This window comes from Coloeus monedula (genome assembly GCF_965178545.1).
Source record: "Coloeus monedula genome assembly, chromosome: 25".
Classification (NCBI taxonomy): domain Eukaryota; kingdom Metazoa; phylum Chordata; class Aves; order Passeriformes; family Corvidae; genus Coloeus; species Coloeus monedula.
In genome coordinates this window covers 1,445,796-1,462,851 of record NC_138805.1, presented here as the reverse complement: position 1 = coordinate 1,462,851, position 17,056 = coordinate 1,445,796, and the positions used below count along the sequence as shown (strand labels likewise).

General features: G+C 54.8%; 1 protein-coding gene across 1 annotated transcript in view; it reads right to left on the bottom strand.

The window, feature by feature from the left end:
* KIRREL3 (kirre like nephrin family adhesion molecule 3) overlaps positions 1-17,056 on the bottom strand; it is a gene marked incomplete at both ends in the record, with an annotated part of 344,332 nt that overhangs the window by 6,569 nt on the left and 320,707 nt on the right. The window contains 7 exons of the mRNA XM_082296886.1: positions 1,040-1,149; positions 4,761-4,868; positions 7,628-7,663; positions 8,738-8,936; positions 9,015-9,115; positions 14,440-14,566; positions 16,839-16,966. Coding sequence (XP_082153012.1) covers positions 1,040-1,149; positions 4,761-4,868; positions 7,628-7,663; positions 8,738-8,936; positions 9,015-9,115; positions 14,440-14,566; positions 16,839-16,966 — 809 coding nt within the window. The remainder of the gene's footprint in view (positions 1-1,039; positions 1,150-4,760; positions 4,869-7,627; positions 7,664-8,737; positions 8,937-9,014; positions 9,116-14,439; positions 14,567-16,838; positions 16,967-17,056) is intronic.

The following is a 17,056-nucleotide window of genomic DNA, read 5'->3' as shown; positions in this document are numbered from 1 at the left end:
TCCCCTTCATCCCAGCAGATTGCTCCAAACCCAATCCCAGCCTCCTCTGCCCTTCCAGCCTTGCAAATCCCACCGTGGACTTGCAGATTTCTCAGGGCAAAGCCCTACTGGGAACAAAGGTCTTGGGATGGGTTGCGGTGCCTGGGATGAGTCGCCAGATCTCCACCTCCTCCTCCTCGTTGTTTGGAGGCTCCCTGGCTGTCTAAATGCTCTGACAATCCTGACAATTCCAGCAAGCAATTCCATCCACCCTACGATGCTCAGTCTTGCCTTCCCACCAGGGATTCACGGAATGGCTTTTGCAGGCAGGACACACAAGTGCTGTCCAAAAACTGGAGAGTTAGAGGGGGGAAAAAGCCACCCAGCAGTCTAGAAAGCAGCCACTGGCTTCTTCAACCCCTTCTCCCTTTCCCATCCACTCATTTCTCTCCTTTTTTACAGCCGCTCACCTTCGTTTGCCATTTTTCAGCTTCTGTTTGTCAACAGCAAGTGAAAGCGAAGGCAAACTGGGGCTGAGACAGAGAGAACAGTGACCACAGCGGGCTGCTGGTGAGCATGCACAGTCCACGCTGAGTTTCCTGGGATCTCAGCCATCCACCTCTTGCCCTGGCCGTGTCTGTCCGTCCCCTCAGGTGGCCTTGGGCAGGTGACCCCTCCCCGGCTGTGACAGACCCAGCTGCAGACTGGCCCTGCGCACACACCTGGCTGGTTAGTGAGCTCCTTATCACCTCGTGCTCATCCCTTGTGTGTCTCCCTGCCCTCCGCAGCTTTCCAGATGTGAGGTAGCAAATTTGCTTTGCGATTAGCCCGGCGGGCAGCTGGGCCACCGCAATCAACCCCTCCCAACTCTTCCGCCTCACCAGCCAAGTTTCACTCGAGGAGTTTTTAGGGCAGGAGGATGTGGATCTCCAGAACAGGATCTTTGGAAGGGCATCTTTGCCTTGGGTGGTTATTACGGGGCTGAGCGACAGCGCCCGTGCTCGTTACCATCAGACTTTGGCCCGGAGCAATCGCTTAGGGCGGGGAAGGAATTCCTTACCATCAGCTGCTTGATGGTCGGGTGCTCCTCGGCCTCCCTGCCCGAGGCCGGCTCCTTGTGCACGATCTCCACACGGATATCGTTCTTGGCAGAAACCACACCCTTGAGATCTGGGAAAAGAGGGAGATGGAGAAGGGGGTTAGTCCGAAGCAGCAGTGGAGCTTCTGCAGGGACCTGCAAGATGCCTGCCAGCGCCAGGGAAAATAAACCCGGCTTAGCAAGCCCGCTGGAGAGCTGGAGGAGCGATATTTGCATTGCCATGAGGTAGGGACAGCTCAGACTCCTACAGGAATTCCTTTGGGAGCTCGGTTGGCCTCTGCCACACTCACGGGGCTGTGACCAGAGCTGGTCCCAGGGACTCCCCACAGGGAGTGGGGTCACTGTCCAGCCTGCTGACCCGTAGGAAATGCTGCTCCTGAGGGATGGACCAGTTCTGCCCAGGGACTGGGAACCCCTGAGAAAAGCTTCCCCCAGTCTGGGGTGCAGACAACACATGGAAAAGGCCAAGCAATGAGCACAGACGTAGCCAGGGATGGTTTTACCATCTCCAAGCAGCTTGGAGACAACAATGAGAGAAGAGAGAAACATTCCTGGAGAGACTCCCTGCCTTCCCTGAAGGTGTCAGGCGTGCTTTGAACAAGTCATTTTAGCAGAATTAAACCACAGACGTGGAGCAGCGGGAGCAGAACGGCGGTGCAAAGCTGAGATGAAAAGCAGAGATGGAGGCAAATCTGAGCAGCGAGACCTCAACAGCTTTGAAGCCGGTCCCCAGCCACGGATCTGGCTCTCACCTCCCAGGATGGCTGTGCCAGCCCTCCCAGACCCAAAACCTGCCTTGAACCGCCGGTTTGTCAGATCTACCTCCAGCTGACGGATGCAGCCAAGCCAGGATTGCAGGGATCAGTCCAGAAAGGACTGGAGCCCCCGGGAGTTTTATCTCTAAACCAAACCGAATGATGTAACCGACACCAGCTTGAAGCTCCATCCTCGAATTCATCTCTCCCAGCATCCCCTGTCCTCGATACCTGCAGCCCCCAGACCTCTCCAAGTCCCAGGGTACAAAGCAAAGGCTTTCACTGGGAAGTTACTACAGCTTTTTTTTTTTAATGTTTTCCTGCTGGGACCACGTTCCTGGTGCTGGAGCCTCCGTCTTTAATCACAAGGAGAAGCTAATCAGTGTCTTGCAGCTCCTCTCCCAGGAGTGTTCCCCCTTAAATAACTCTGGGCCGTTAAGTCACTGAAGATACAACAACAGATGTGCAGTAAAGTAAATTTTTTTTCTTTTCCAGAGCCTCCAGGCTCGGTGTGCCTGCACCTGGTCCTTTTCTCTTTTGCTGCATTTTCCCAGAGCATGGTCAGGAATTGCCTCCCCCAGTGCTGTTAGCTGTGGTCAGTGGCTGGGTCAGGAGATTCCTTCTCCAGAGTGACTGCACTGGGTCACTCTGTCCCCTCCACACAACAGCCTGCACCAGGATGCTGTTGTAAATGATGGCACAAGGCTCCAGTATTTGTCTTGGGAGAGGAATCTGCAGTCATCCTGGCAGGAAATGGCTCCTTCTCCTGATATCCAAGTGCTCTGTTGATGCCATCATTCCTGAGCTGATCTCTGTAATAACTCTGCACATCACACACGCTTCTGCCCTCCTGCCACCAGACACAGTGGCCACAGCATCCGGTTGGCATCAGCACCTCCAAACTGGGGTAGAAGCCCATCCACCTGGCACATCCAAGTCCTTCCCTGCAGGGTTCTGCACCCTGAGTGTGCCTGGGGTCTGGTTCAGCTGCTCCCAGTTCCCCCAAACCCAAGGAGAGACTCTGTTTTGGGAGCTTCCAGTGGTTTTTGGAGCCAGGTGAAGGGGAAATGAGGGGCCTCAGTGCCACCAGCACCCCCTGCACGGATCTCAGGCTGGGGAATCCCACCTGCACCCCAGATTTGCTGCTGTCCCCAGCTGGGTCTGGATCTTCCCTTCCCATAAGGTTTTGGGGAGGGAAGGGAGATCAGGGCAGGGATCTTTGCTGATCTCTTGGGTGATCTGCTTACTCTGATCCCGAAGGGAATGGCAAAGAAGCCTTGTAGGGAGCACAGGGACCCCTGCCCTGGCCTGGGCGTGCTGCTGACCTGTCCCCAGGGAATCACAGTGCCAGGGAGCAGCAGAGCAGGGAAGATGCCCAGACCCAGCAGCCTGTGCTGTGCCTGAGTCCCAAAAACCTTTTCTAAGCAGGACAGCACTGGAAGCACAGTGGAAGAAAGGGACTTCAAACCCTGCCCAGTGCCCTCTCTCCAGAACCTATCTTCCCAGCCCTGGTGAGGAAAATGCCTCTTCTTCCTGATTTACCAATGGGATAAATCACACAAGGCATTTGGCTGGGATGGCCTTGTCCCCTCCTGGCTTTCCCCTTGAAGAGCAGCCCATCCTTGCACACCTCCAGCTTGTGAGGGTCTAAATCCCGGTGTTTTCACCACGTCTGGGATCTGTTGTCATGGCATTGCTGTGAAATCATGGGTCCTGTGAAGAGCCCTGCGCCATCTGGTTCCATCAAACGAGAGGGAAATAATGAACCACACGCTCTCTGTTTCTCTGAAGGATGTGGCATGGGGAAAAAACAGCCCATGGACTCGGGAACACGGTGTGGTCCTGCTTCCTTCAGGTGCTTGCATTGTCCCTTGCTGCCAAATGACCTCCACGACATCAAACTGGCCTGGTATTGGGTCCTGTCCATCAGCAATCCTTCCCCAAAAAGCAAGATAAATGACTTTCCCCATTTGATTCGTTAATTCTTGCTAATGGAGGCTGTGAGAGTTCAAATAAAATGGGATATAACAGGGAGAGGCCTCATTATCATGCTGAAAATTAAACACATTTCTGCAGTGGGGGGCCATGTGTGTCTGTACTGAATCCAGGTGCAGCCTGGTGTCTTTGATGGCTTTGTAAACCATCAAGGGGGGGGGCGAAAAAAATAAAAGAACAACAACTGGGTTTTCTGGCACACACGTGGAGAGTTTGGCATCCCGGAATCCGCACCACGCGTCTCGCGAGCCGGGAGCAGCGCCAAGGATCTCCTCCTCTCCCCAGAGGCTTGGAATGCTCTAGACAATCACACTCTTCTCCCTCCTGGTTTGGTGCCTTTTCATGGAGCCAATGATCCTCCTTTAATTTCCTGGTGTCTTTTTAATGAGGCCAGACAATCCCACGCTGTTTCCCCCTCCTCCTCCTCTACCTGCGTCTCTGATGTCACTTTGACTTGTATTCCCACTGCAGCCAGACTCCAAAATGCATGGGTCCCATGAAAAACCACTCTGCTGGCTGTCATTCCTGCTAGGAATATGCACGTCAGGAAAACTGGAATTAAAACAGAAGCAGAACTCTGGAGGGCTTTTAAGCACTGATGTGGCACAGCGAGGATGCTTCTCCCTCTTGGACATCAGGATTTCTCCAAGGGAGGGATTAAGAGGTCCCCTGCACACCTCCTGTGCTGCTAACAGGGATCAGCAGTTACCCTGGCATGTTTTCCATAAACCCTTTCCTTTTCCCACAGGCCTGCCTGTTGTTGGTAGGCCAACATGAGAAGCAGCTTGTGATGACAAGTAAATTTAATAAATTAAGTGGCGTCAGTAAATTCAGGCTCTATTTTCTCCCCGCTCCACTCGATTCACCCTCTCCCCAGAGTTCTCCCCCCAGCCCTTCCAAAGGGACGCAGAGTGGCCCAGGGTGACACTTACTCCTCTGGGAGCGGGCACAGCAGAAGGCAACGATGGTGGCCATCAGCACCAGGAACGCCACACCAGCCCCCACGGCCACTCCGATGATCACCGCCATGGGCACCGACTCTGCAAGAGGAAGGAGAGGAAGCATGAAGCAGGATGAAGGTCACAGAGGAGGCTTTTCCCATAGGGACCCACCCCTGGCTACTGGCAAGAGGCTCAGTGATGAGCCTGGGGAGGGTTTTGGGGCCTCCTTCCCTGCTCCCCCATCCCTGCATGGTGATGTCGGCACAGGCTGCCCGTGGGACACTGCAATTTGTACAACCCTGCTCGTTCCGTGCCTCAGTTTACCCTGGGAGGAGAGGAGGGGGGAGCCAGAGGAGCAGATTAGCAATGGCTCTCGTTAGTGCCCTGCGGGTTAATGAATGAGCTTCTCTAAAGGATGAAGTGCGAAAGAAGACCGTGTGTTAATATTAAGAGAAATGGCATTCGAGCAGGCTGATGGATGACTTAGCCCAAGTCATCATTCACAGCCCCTGCCTATTTTATATCCCAGTTTCCTGCCTTCTCCCGTGGCTTATCGACTGTCCTCCTTCCCGAATTCCTGAGGGTGCTACAAAGACTGGGACAGGAGGGATGGTCCATGCTGGGGCTGAGCACTGCGGGGTGGGATGTGTGGGCAGAGTCTGTGGGAGGCAGAGTCTGTGGGAGGCAGAGCAGGGGGTGCATCCTCGCATCCTTCTGCCTACAAGAGCTCTGTCACCGAGTTCCTGGTGGGAATTTTGGGCAGTGGCTCAGCCAGCAAAGCTGATTTGTCTACGCAGACCCTGGCAGCAGCTGGTGAGGTGTGGGGAGGGCGGAATGGGAAATCACATTTATGGTGAGAGGGTCAGATTTGGAGCCCCAATACCTCGTTATCTCCCTGCTCTGGCTCTCCAGTTCCTCCAGGCACAGCTCTGACTTTACAGTGAGATTTGGGTTGGATTAAGGAGGGGCAGTGATGGGCAGCACTCCCACTGCAGGACACCACAGCGGTGGCTACCACAAATCGCCTTCCTTGGCTGGGATGATGAACTACATCCCAAAGATCCTCTCACCTAAAGCTGCAGGCATCTCTAGGTCCCCGTTCCTTCTCTTTCTAAGCACCCTGTAGGATCTTGTGAACCAGAAGAGGGATAACCCTGTCCAGGATGACCTGATGAGCTGGGTGAGTGTGTCCTCACAATTTTCCTGGACACCTCTTGGAAGGTGTTTTCTCCTTGGAGCCCTTGCCTTGGAAATGGATGGGATGGATTTATGGGAACATGGATGCAGACAGGTGGTTCTCCTCAGAGATCTGTGCAGATGGGGGACACGAATGCTGCTGGAGCCTGGGGACACAGGGGGTGACCCAGCTGAGAAGCAAAGACCAGGGATTATCACCTGACTGGGTGATACAGGAACCATCTCCCATTGCCCACTGGTGTGGAGCTGGGGTTGGGCACAAATTTCATCCTGGACCTGAGACCACAGATGCCACCTGTGCCTTTCATCCTTCCCAAGGGCCACACACCCTTACTGGTGGGACTGGGGGCAGTTGTCATTCCACCAGCATCCACTAAATCCACTTCATGGTACCCTTAAGCCATGGCTGTGGAGCTCCTGGGTCCTGAGCCCTAATTTGGGAACTGCAGGGTGATAAAAATGTGCTGCTGATTGAGTTTAGGCTCTGCTCACTCTTGATCAAAAAAGAACTGATGTTTCCCAATTTGTGGCTTGCTCATGGATTTCCTGCTGGTCCCTTGATGTGTCATGTGTCACTCAAGCTGGGCCACTGGTGGCATGACTCACATGGCACTGAATCAATCCATCACCAAACCTCTGAGAGTGCCCAGGTGGTGAAAAGGCAAATCCCCTCAGTGCTCTGCTGCCTCGAGCTGGAGCACAGGGGACAGGTGCTGCAGCTGCCCCAGGGACCTAAAATCCTAAAATCACCCTAAAATCAGCATCCTCCAACACAGCAGCTGAGCCATGGCAAGAAGAAACCGGGATTTTCTGAGGCCGCCTGCTAGGCAGCGCCCCTGCCAACAGTGGCAGTTCCTCATGGGATTTTTTGGCCTTCCAAGGGAAATATGGAACAAGGGGGTGGAAAGAAAGGAGCCTGGAGGCCCTGGGAGGGCTGGCTGGCTCTCAGCTTTGGCGGAGTGGGGTCTGCAGTGCAGAGCTCAGGGAGAAGCAGGTGGCGATGGGGATGAAGATGATGGAGAATCAGGCAGGGAATGGGGTGGGGAAATTTATCCTGGGCTGGGATAAAGGCAACTGCAGAGGGGCAGGGACAGGAATGGTGGGGATGGTAAACTGTCCTGTAGGGATGGGTGAGCGGAGGAGGGGCAGATTGCTGGCTCTCCCGGGAATCCTTCTCTGGGGCACAGGAGGAGGAACCACAAGGGCAGCACATCCTGCAGCATCTGCCCCAAGATCCATCCAAACCTGCTCTGGTGCCAATGGATGCTGGCCAGCATTCTCCCACGATGTTGAACCAAGCTGATGTCTGCAAAGGACCCTGGAAACGTGTACTTTCCCCTCTTTGTTTTTGTCCCAAAGTAGCACTTCATGGGACTTCTGCAACTTTTTAAACATGGCTGAGTAACAGCATCCCCCCCCCAGCGACTGGGGAGCTGGGGCACAGAAGTGCTGGTTTCCAGAGTGGCTCAGTGGCACAGGGGAGGCTGGACCACTCCAGCTTCCCAGTCCTGCCCCAGTCACCGCCCTGCAGCTTCCCTACGCCCCTTCCTGCCCTGCCTGCCCTATGGAAAGCTGCCGGGCTGGGAGGAGGACGCTGGGCCCTCAGGTGTGGTAATGGCTGGGGACAATCCACATTCACCGTCAGCTCATGATTTCCGTACCTGCTTGAATACCAGCTCCTGATTTCATTTCCGTACCTGTTTGAAAATAAAGCAAGTGTCCACAGCCTTGCACAGCCCACGCGCCCACCGCAGCCTTCCTGAGCGCTCAGCCCTCTGCTCCGCTCTGCTCCGGGGCTGGCCCCGTGAAGGGGATGCCTCTGCCACCCTGCGCTGTCCCCCCGGCCCGGGCAGGGCTGTCCCCTCGCGTGGCCCAGCAGGGATGTCTGGATCCGAGCTCGGAGCCGGCTCGGCTGCCCGGCCACCCTCCGCCGGGACCCGGGCTCGCCGCCGAGCGCTCCCGCTGACTGGCAGACGACCTGGAGAAACCACTGGCTCTGTTTGCGTTGGAAGAAGCCCAAGGCTAATTTTAAGGGGTTCATTTAGCTCTGATTTAATCTGGACGCCAGCCTTGCCTATAAATCACGGCTTAATGAGAACAATCCACCTGCCTGCCCTGGCATTTAATAAAATAGAGGAGAACTGGAGTTCCTCCAGGAGCTAAGCATTCCTCACACAAGCTGTCTCCCTCCCTTGCTATGGAGAGCCCTGAGAGTGGAATTTCCCTGGCCATCCTCTGGGAATTGCTGGGTGTTCGAGCCCAGCCCTGTGAGACGATGGCACTGTGGCTGGTGGCCAGGATGGAGGGTTGCCACCAGCCCAAACACCTTCCTCCTGCTCACTCCCATCACCGTGGAGCAGCGGGGTCTGCTGGGAGCAGCCACTCTGGTTTCTCCAAGACTATAAATGATCCTTTAGCCTGGGGCAGTGACATCACCTTGTACTGTGGGACAGGGACTAAGGGCTGCAGGACCAGCCCGTGCCCTCCAGCTTTAGCAGGACAGGTAAAATCAGGAATACTTTATCAAGCAGAGACTTTACAGGGCTTGTCCCTGCTCCTGCCCCTTTGCCAAGACCATGTGCCCTAGGGATGCAATCCTCCAGCTACCACAGCTGGAGCCTCGTCACCATCCTTCCTAATTTCCTCTTTGGCATCCCAAGAGCTCTCCTGAGCACCTCCTGCCTCTCACAGCATCTCCCCACTCTCACAGCCCGGCCAGGCACTAATTCCCGCTGCCCACCAGCCCCCAGCAGCTCCCCAGCAGTGCCCACCTTGCTCCTTGAGCCGGATGATCTCCGTGTCGGAGCCGAAGCTGTTCCAGGCGGTGCAGTTGTAGATGGTTTGGAAATCAGCCCGGACAATGTTGCTGATGGTCAGTGTGGAGATGACCCCCTCGTCTGTGCTCACCGTCTCCACCGTGTAGCGCCCGGAGGTCCCAGATTCCAGGACGTTCTCCTTCCAGGACCAAGCCTGCCAAGCGAGAGAGGGGTGAGCCCGGGGCACCCCGAGGTGTTTCAGGCACCCGCTGTGCCCCGGGGTGCTACTCACAATTCGGTCTGGCGGCGGAGTGCTGCGGATGAAGCACTTGATCTGCCCCTTCTGGCCGTGCAGGGCGTGCTGGGTCTGGGTGCTGGAGATAATGGGGGGCCCTGTGGAGACAGGAGAGGCTGCTGGCACCCCGTGGGACTGGTGGGGATGGGGGTGTTAGTGGAGCCCCGGATGGACATTGGGGTCCATCTCTGAGGGGCAGGGATGGAGCAACAGCCCCATCACCTCCTGCGATGGAGAACATTGAATGGAGGCTTTGGGCTCTGCTGGGTTTCTGCAAAGCCCCCACAAAGCACCAGGGTCCCCCCATCTCTGTAGCCCCATCCCTGGTGTAAATGGTCCTGCCCCCATCTCCTCGGTGAGCCTGGCCTCTGAGAAGGGCTGTTTGCTGCAGGAGCAAAGCAGGATCCCATCCTACCTGATGTTCCTCTTCTCTCCCAGATTCATTAAGCAACCATTAAACTAATTGCTCTCCAGGGCATTAAGGAAGATGTGGTGGAGAAGTTTCTGCTGAAAAACCCTGACACCCATCAGCTGGGCTCTCCTGCAGCATTTGGGTCATGAAAGGAGCCCAGCCTGGGTGAGAAGGGGTGGGAAAGGCTCTGAGCCAAACACCAGCTGAGCCAGCTAGGGATGGCAAAAGTCCTTCTCCTGCCTTGGTGAACGTCCTGTGACTGGGAGAAAAGGGGTGGGAGAGGACAGCCTGGCTTGGTGGGATCAGCGTGTCCCTCACTCTTCTAACAGCCCTGATCACCCCAGGGGAGCAGCAGAAGAGCTGGGGTCCTAATAGCTATTTATTAACCTCCTTAATTAAAGCAGATTTGCATTTCCATGAGTGGCTTGCTGCTGGCAGGAAAGAAAACAGCAACAAATGGGCTGCAGGGCAGGGAGAGAGGGGAAGCAGGGGCTGGCAGAACTCCCCCTGCTCCAGCTCCAGAATTTCGGGTGTTCACTCGGGGTTGTCGCGCCTGGTTTGGAGTATGTCACTGGGTTTATCAGTAAATACAGCCTTGTGGATTTTTTCCCATTTCCCCCACCTCCCTGCCCTGCACCTGGCGTGTTCCTTCAAAATAAGTCTCATGGATTTGGGGTGAAGTGGGGAGAAAGATTTGCCTGGGTATTCCTGCCTGATTCTCATCCAAATCAGCCATTTATAAATTTCCAGAGAGCACAAACATGTACTAAAATGCTAAATCCTTCACTCTCGTGCATTTGGACACACAGCTGCCTTCTGGAACTATCCCAGTGACCCCTTCCTGCGCCAAACTCACGCACTCCCCACACACTTCCCACTGAGGCACAGCCCTGCCCCTGCTTCCTTACACTGTTCCAAGGGGAGACGGATGGAAAACAAGCTCATTGAAGCACAATTCACTGCCCAGTGACCACGGTGCTGGCAGCTCAGGAAATTACTGCTGGAAGGGAGCTGCCATCAACATCAGGAATAGCAGGAGCTGGGCGTGAAGGTCAGGACTTGTTTTGCTGTAATGGGCGTAGCAGTACGGCAGTGGAAACCGTTGTGCCCTTCTTGATCGAAGAAGGCCGCAAAAAAAACAAGACACTTTGTTGTGTTTTTCTCTCTAAATGCTCAAGATGTTGTTCTAGGCACGATCCCAAGGTGTGAGTTCTCATTTATCCATCGCTGAAAGCCCAGCTTTCTGAAGGTGAGCCCTTGCTTTGCCTGATGGAGGTCCACAGCCTCCTGTGGTCAGTGATGCTGCTGCTCACCTGATGATCCCAAGGCCAGCAGAGGCAAGAGCAGTGATGGGATCTGCAGGCCAGGCCTAAACAGTAATAGAAAGAACCATCTCCTTTCCATTTTGATGGCTGTGTGTTACTTATAAATTCTGGAAGTGCTCCAAGACTGGGTGATGCTAGAGAAAAATGGCTTAATAATCATTAAAAGGATCATTTTCCCCAAGGCGAGTGGATTTTAAATGGCACAAATGCCAACGGCTTTGGCTTTTATTATTGCTTCAGGAGCTCAGAGTCGAAGGCTTATCATCATGATAATAGTGGATGACTAAAGACTATTTGTGAGATGAACATGCCCAGAAATAATAGCACAAAGTTGCAGCCTCTTCGCATTCAGGGCCGGCGTTTGATTCTCCACCAGGCTCTGGTTCCTTATGAAAGCTGCCAATCTCCAGCTTGGCATTCAGCACCGAGTGTGAGACAGCCCACAAGCAGGGAAAAGGCTCTGAGCAATGTTGCCATGGATATAAATGATGGAGCTATTGGTGGAGGTTATTTTTAGCACCTCAGTGCCAATTTATTTGTGCGGTCCTGGTGGCTCACACAAAAGACAAGTCTGAGGTGGGAGCCTTCAGGAATGAAAGGATGGCCTTGGCTTCTCCAGTCTGCTCGAGTCCATCTGAACCTTTCTCCCAAGCATTCAAAGTGGTTTGGCAAGAGAGTTTTGTTTAACTCCTTGCTTCCTGCAGAAGTCCTGGGCTGGCTGGTTCTGCCTGGTATGGCAAAGGACCAGCACAGAATGATTTGAGTTGGAAAAGACTTTAAAACCCATCTCATTCCAGATCCCCTGCCATGGGCAGAGACACCTCCCACCAGACCAGGTTGTTCCAGCCTGGCCTTGAGCACTTCCTGACACCGTGATGTGCTCCTGACCAAGCGGGGTGGCAGGTCAGCCCCTGCCCTGCTCCCAGCTCTCGGGCATGCCTGGCTTCCTTGCTGGGGTGAATCCCAGGCAAATTACATCCTGAATTAGTCACCTGGAGTCGTCCAGTCGTTCAGACTTCCAACAAACCTTCTCTTGCAGAGCGAGGTGGGCAGGGGTGGTGGTCCCTGCTCAGCAGCCCCTGATGATTGAGTGACAGATGGGACTGCTGGTGATCCACCTGTGAAGGTGACCTTGGGGGGCTCCTCCTGCTGGGGTGGGAGCTGCGACCAGGCTGGGTGCAGTCAGGAGCATCGAGAGGCTTTGGCTGTAAATCCAGCTGCTGCTGATTTATGATGGCACCAAGTTCCTCCCTTCCCTCGAGCCTCTGCTGCTCCGGCCCTGCCAAACGCTGCTGCTTTACATAATCCTCCTTCCCAGACTCTGAATCCTATCTGCTTCCTTGCAGGCTGGTGGCCTTGGCTCTGGCATGGGATTGGGCTGCTCTGCAAACCCAGCCCTGTCTGGTGTGGCCGGGTGGGGCGGGCAGGAGGATACTCTCCCACCCCAACATTGTCCTGCCATGATTTTGGACAATTATGGGAGTGGATGGGTTGGTGGGACCACAGAGTCAGAGTGGGTCTGATCCCTCAGTTGGGGTCTCTGTGCTCAGTGGGATGGATCAGCCCCCCAAAGCCCACGTGCCCTGGTCAGGGGCTGTGCAGCCAGCCCAGAACACAACTTCCCAATGCCTGATTTTTCTGTGACGAATCCCAGCCCGCAGAGGGAGGCATCTGGTAACACCAAGACAATTGTATCACCCTCTGGATTGAAAATAACTTCCAAATATGAGGCATTCAACTTCTCTCTCGAATTACATCAGAACAGGCTTCCAGCAGAATTCATTAGCTGGATTAGACACACTGCGCCGTGCTCCGGAGCTGGAACGCTGCTCCCGCTGCAGGACAGGCTGCCAAGCCCGGGTGCTTGGTGCATGTTGGATGTGGGGATGCTGCTCAGGGGCTCGGTTCTCCTCACTCAGAGGGTCAAAAGACCATCCTGACCCAGAGGTGTGGGGTTCTCCCTTGCTCCAACACCTGTGGTGACCTGTCTCAGTGTTGTCACCTTTGGGGTGCACCAAGCCCCTGGCAGCACATCCCATGGGATGGGATATGCAGGCAGTCAGATCCTGGGAGATGCTCAAGGCTGAGCAGTGAACCCCATGCACGGATTTCATTTGCTCCCCATCAGTTTCCCCAGGCATGAGCTGCAAAGCTCTGGAGAGCAGCTTTTCCGTGCTGCACACTCCGAACGCCCCGAGCCTGCATGAGATCTGCTCTGCACTCAGGGCATGCCTGTGCCTGGTGGGTGTCAGGGAAGGAGCATGTTCTTTGTGCTAATTTGTTGCTTTGTTTTCCATGAGCTCATTTAATTATAATTAAAACCCAGCAGCTGCTGGGGAAGGAGGATGAAGGCGCTGAGGAGCTGAGTCCAAGTTGACGGAGTGGTTGGTTTTCAGTCCCTGCTGCGTCGTCCTTGGCTTCCTTTTCTAGGATTATAGAATCTTGGAACGGTTTGGGTGGGAAGTGACCTTTAAAGGTCATCCAGTCCAACCCCCTTGCCACGACAGGGACATCTTCAGCTAGATCAGGTTGCTCACAGCCCTGCCCAGCCTGGCCTTGAATGTTTCCAGGGAATTGAGGCATCTACCATCTGCATCATCTGTGTTTGAAATGAACGCTTGTTGCTGCCTGAGCTGCCTCCTGCTTATGTTCTTCTCTTGTGACAGCGAGTGGGGAGTGAAACCTGCCAGCTTGTCATGCAGGTGAGAGACAATGCAAAATTCATCCTCTGTTTATGCCATCTGCAGCCTGCCTGGCTCTTTCCCTGCCATAGTTATGCTGAAATTTGTTACCAGCTGCTGCAAGGTCCTGGCCAGGGCATCATTAAACTCCAGAGCTCTGGGTGTGAGTCCAGGGCACATCCTTACACAGTGCTGGGTGAGCCCTAAGCAGCCATGGAGGTATCCTGACAGGAATCCTGGCAGGAATCCTCACAAGTATCCTCACAGGAATCCTCACAGGTATCCTCACGTGGGTTGGAGAGAGTGATTAGGCTGCTGGTCTTGGATCCAGACTCAATTCCCGGCTCTCCAGCTGTACCACAGAGACAACAGCACTCTCCGACCTTGTGAGGGTTTTGCAAGATTAATCTATTAAAGATTTAAAGCTGCCAGCTCCCAACTACTCAATAAACCCCTGTTGATAATAAGGAACTGTGTGGGGCTGAGCAAATGTTCTTTTTTTTTTTTTTTTGCTTTAACTTGTGCATTTCCAGGCAAAAAAATGCAAAATCCACTTTACTCCCATTGCCTGGATCCCTGATCCAGCTGGGGGTGGGATTTGCTCCAAAAGGAAGTATCCGAGGTGATAATTTGGGAACTGGAGCTGTCAGAGCAATAGGATCAAGGCAGGAAGGAGGGAATGGTGGAACGGAAGCAGGAGGGAATGGTGGAAGGGAAGTTGGAAGGAATGGAGGAAGGGAAGCAGGAGGGAATGAAGGGTGGAAGGGAAGCAGGAGGGGATGGAGGAAGGGAAGTTGGAAGGACTGGCGGCAGGGAAGCAGGAGGGAATGAAGGGTGGAAGGGAAGTTGGAGGGAGTGGAGGAAGGGAAGTTGGAAGGAATGGAGGAAGGGAAGCAGGAGGGAATGAATGGCGGAAGGGAAGCAGGAGGGAATGGAGGAAGGGAAGTTGGAAGGAATGGAGGAAGGGAAGTTGGAAGGAATGGAGGAAGGGAATCAGGAGGTACCGTTGACGGTGAGCGTCACCTCCCGCTCCCCCGCGCCCACCCGCGGCACCACGGCTCGGCACACGTATTTCCCGGCATCTTCCTGGCGGACCGACTTCAGGATCAGCTTGTTCTCATTGCTCAGGACCTGAAAGGGAGGAGGGGGGAGGCTTTCAGGTGGGCCATGAGAAATTACAAGCAAAACCAAATGACCTGAGTTACAAGAGCTGTGTCACCAGCTCCTGAGGATCCTTGGGAAGGCCAAGTGGATGAGCCCAAAGTCCGGCATGGCATGGAAACATTGCTTACTGCTGTTGACCAAAGAGTAAAGAAATGCCCCACATTTTTTGGGAGGGAATAAGAAATCCTGTTGGTATTCATTTGAATTTTTATGAACTCTAGTTTTGCAAGAAGTTCAAGATACAAGGAAAAAATTTCGGTGGCTGCAGTGACACAGGCAGAAAAACCTCAGAGAGAACCACACTCCACACTTGCACCTCCACATTTGCAGGCACAGCGGAGGCCGCTGGGATTGACTCAGGGATTTTAAGCCCAGAAGTGGTGGGAGAGGTGGCTGAGGAAGAAGCAGCTGTGATCCCACATCCCACTGGGATGGCTGAGTGCTGATGGCTGTACAAAGCAGCATCCCCTGCCAGCATCCCTCTGGGAAGGTGGAGGTGGCTCTGGTGACCTGCATAACCATCTCTGCTGGGTTACAGCAGCTGGAGGATCTGTCCTGAGATCACAGAATCATGGAATTGTTTGGTTTGGAAGGGATCTTAAATCCCATCCCATTCCACCCCCTGCCATGGGATAGGGACACCTCCCACTATCCCAGGGTGCTCCAAGCCCTGCCCAACCTGGCCTTGGACACTGCCAGGGATCCAGGGGCAGCCACAGCTGCTCTGGGCACCCTGTGCCAGGGCATCCCCACCCTCCCAGGGAACAATTCCTTCCCAATATCCCATCCAGCCCTGCCCTCTGGCACTGGGAAGCCATTCCCTGGGTCCTGTCCCTCCAGGCCTTGTCCCCAGTCCCTCTCCAGCTCTCCTGGAGCCCCTTTAGGCCCTGCAAGGGGCTCTGAGCTCTCCCTGGAGCCTTCTCCTCTGCAGGTGAGCACCCCCAGCTCTCCCAGCCTGGAGTGGAGGGGCTCCAGCCCTGGAGCATCTCTGTGACCTCCTCAGGACTTGCTCCAGCAGCTTCACGTCCTTCTGCCCCAGAGCTGGACACAGCACTGTGGGTGGGGTCTCATGAGGGCAGAGTGGAAGAGCAGAATCATCTCCCTCACTCTGCTCCAAGAAGTTCCAATGTGACAGAACTCAGCTGGAGGGAGGCAGATAAAAAGGGAGAAGGTGGCTGTGCCTGGGCATTGCTGGATAGCAAAGGCAAGCCCTGATGGGGTGCTGGGGCTGGAGCAGGAGGGTGAGGCAGACCTTGTTCCCAGCTCCTGCAGCCACCTCGAGACAGCGGAACAACCGCCTGTGTGTGAAACCCGGAGAAACAGCCATGGCAGCTGTGGGACAGGAAACCACCCAGGAGTTACTGACCCACTGGGACTCCTCTGCTGATTCAAGCCATCAGCTCTCCCCAGTCTGTAACTTCTTCCCAGGAGATGGCCTTCACCAAGGTCATTGGGGTTTCGAAAGAACACCCCAGCAGTTAATGCCTCAGTGTCCCCGGGGAGCAGAGGAGAGGACTCAGCCCCTCTGTGGGGGTCCAGCTCTCCAATTACAGCCTTGAGCTGGAATGGCAGCATTTCCTCATCCACAGATCTGCCCAGGTGAAGCTGGGAGATGCTTTTCAACTGTGCATGCTTCCGAATGAGTTTCATGTCTCAGCCCTCCTTTAGCTTCTTCCTGTGGCTTTGCTCAGCCCTCCTGTCTGTAAAGAGGGATCAGAGAATCTCCTGCCTCCCGGGGCTCACTGAGCCACGATTACGATTGGCAAAGCTCCTTATGATTTTCAGGACAAAAGAGATGTGGAGAAGTCTGCTGGGACAGATCCAAGCTCCTCCCCAGAGCAGGCTGCAGTCGACAGCAGGGAGTGCTGGGGTGAACATGTGAGATCCCAGACCTGGGGGCCAGGAAGATTCGTCCCATGAAGGTCCATCCCAGGAAGGTCCATCCCAGGGAGGACCATCCCAGAAAGGACCACCCACACAGGACCATCCCAGAAGGAACCACATGCAGGTGAATTGCAGAACTGCTCCCCATCAGTGAGGTGTTAAGTGATGCTCTGGTTCAACTCTTCTGTCCATTGTCATGGAAATAAATCCCCCCACTCTCAGGATCCCTTTGCATTCCGAGGGGCCAGCATTCATCCAGGCAGGAGCTCCCAGACCCCACAGGTTCTGCTCCATGGGAAGCGTCCTGCAGCACCCCATGCCCTGGACCCGCCCCCTGCCCCACAGCGGCTCTTACCACACCCGAGCCTCTCTTCATCCAGACGATGGTGAGAGAGGGGTTCCCAGTCCAGGCACAGTTGAACACCGCGTCCGAGCCCAGGTCAACCAGGAGGGACTGCGGTTCTGTCGCCATCCTGGGCCCAACTGCACAGAGGAAACTGGAGTTACTGCCAGTGACAGCCAGAAAGCCTCGAAGCAAACAGGTCAGAGGGAGCAGTGGTAGATCTCGATGGG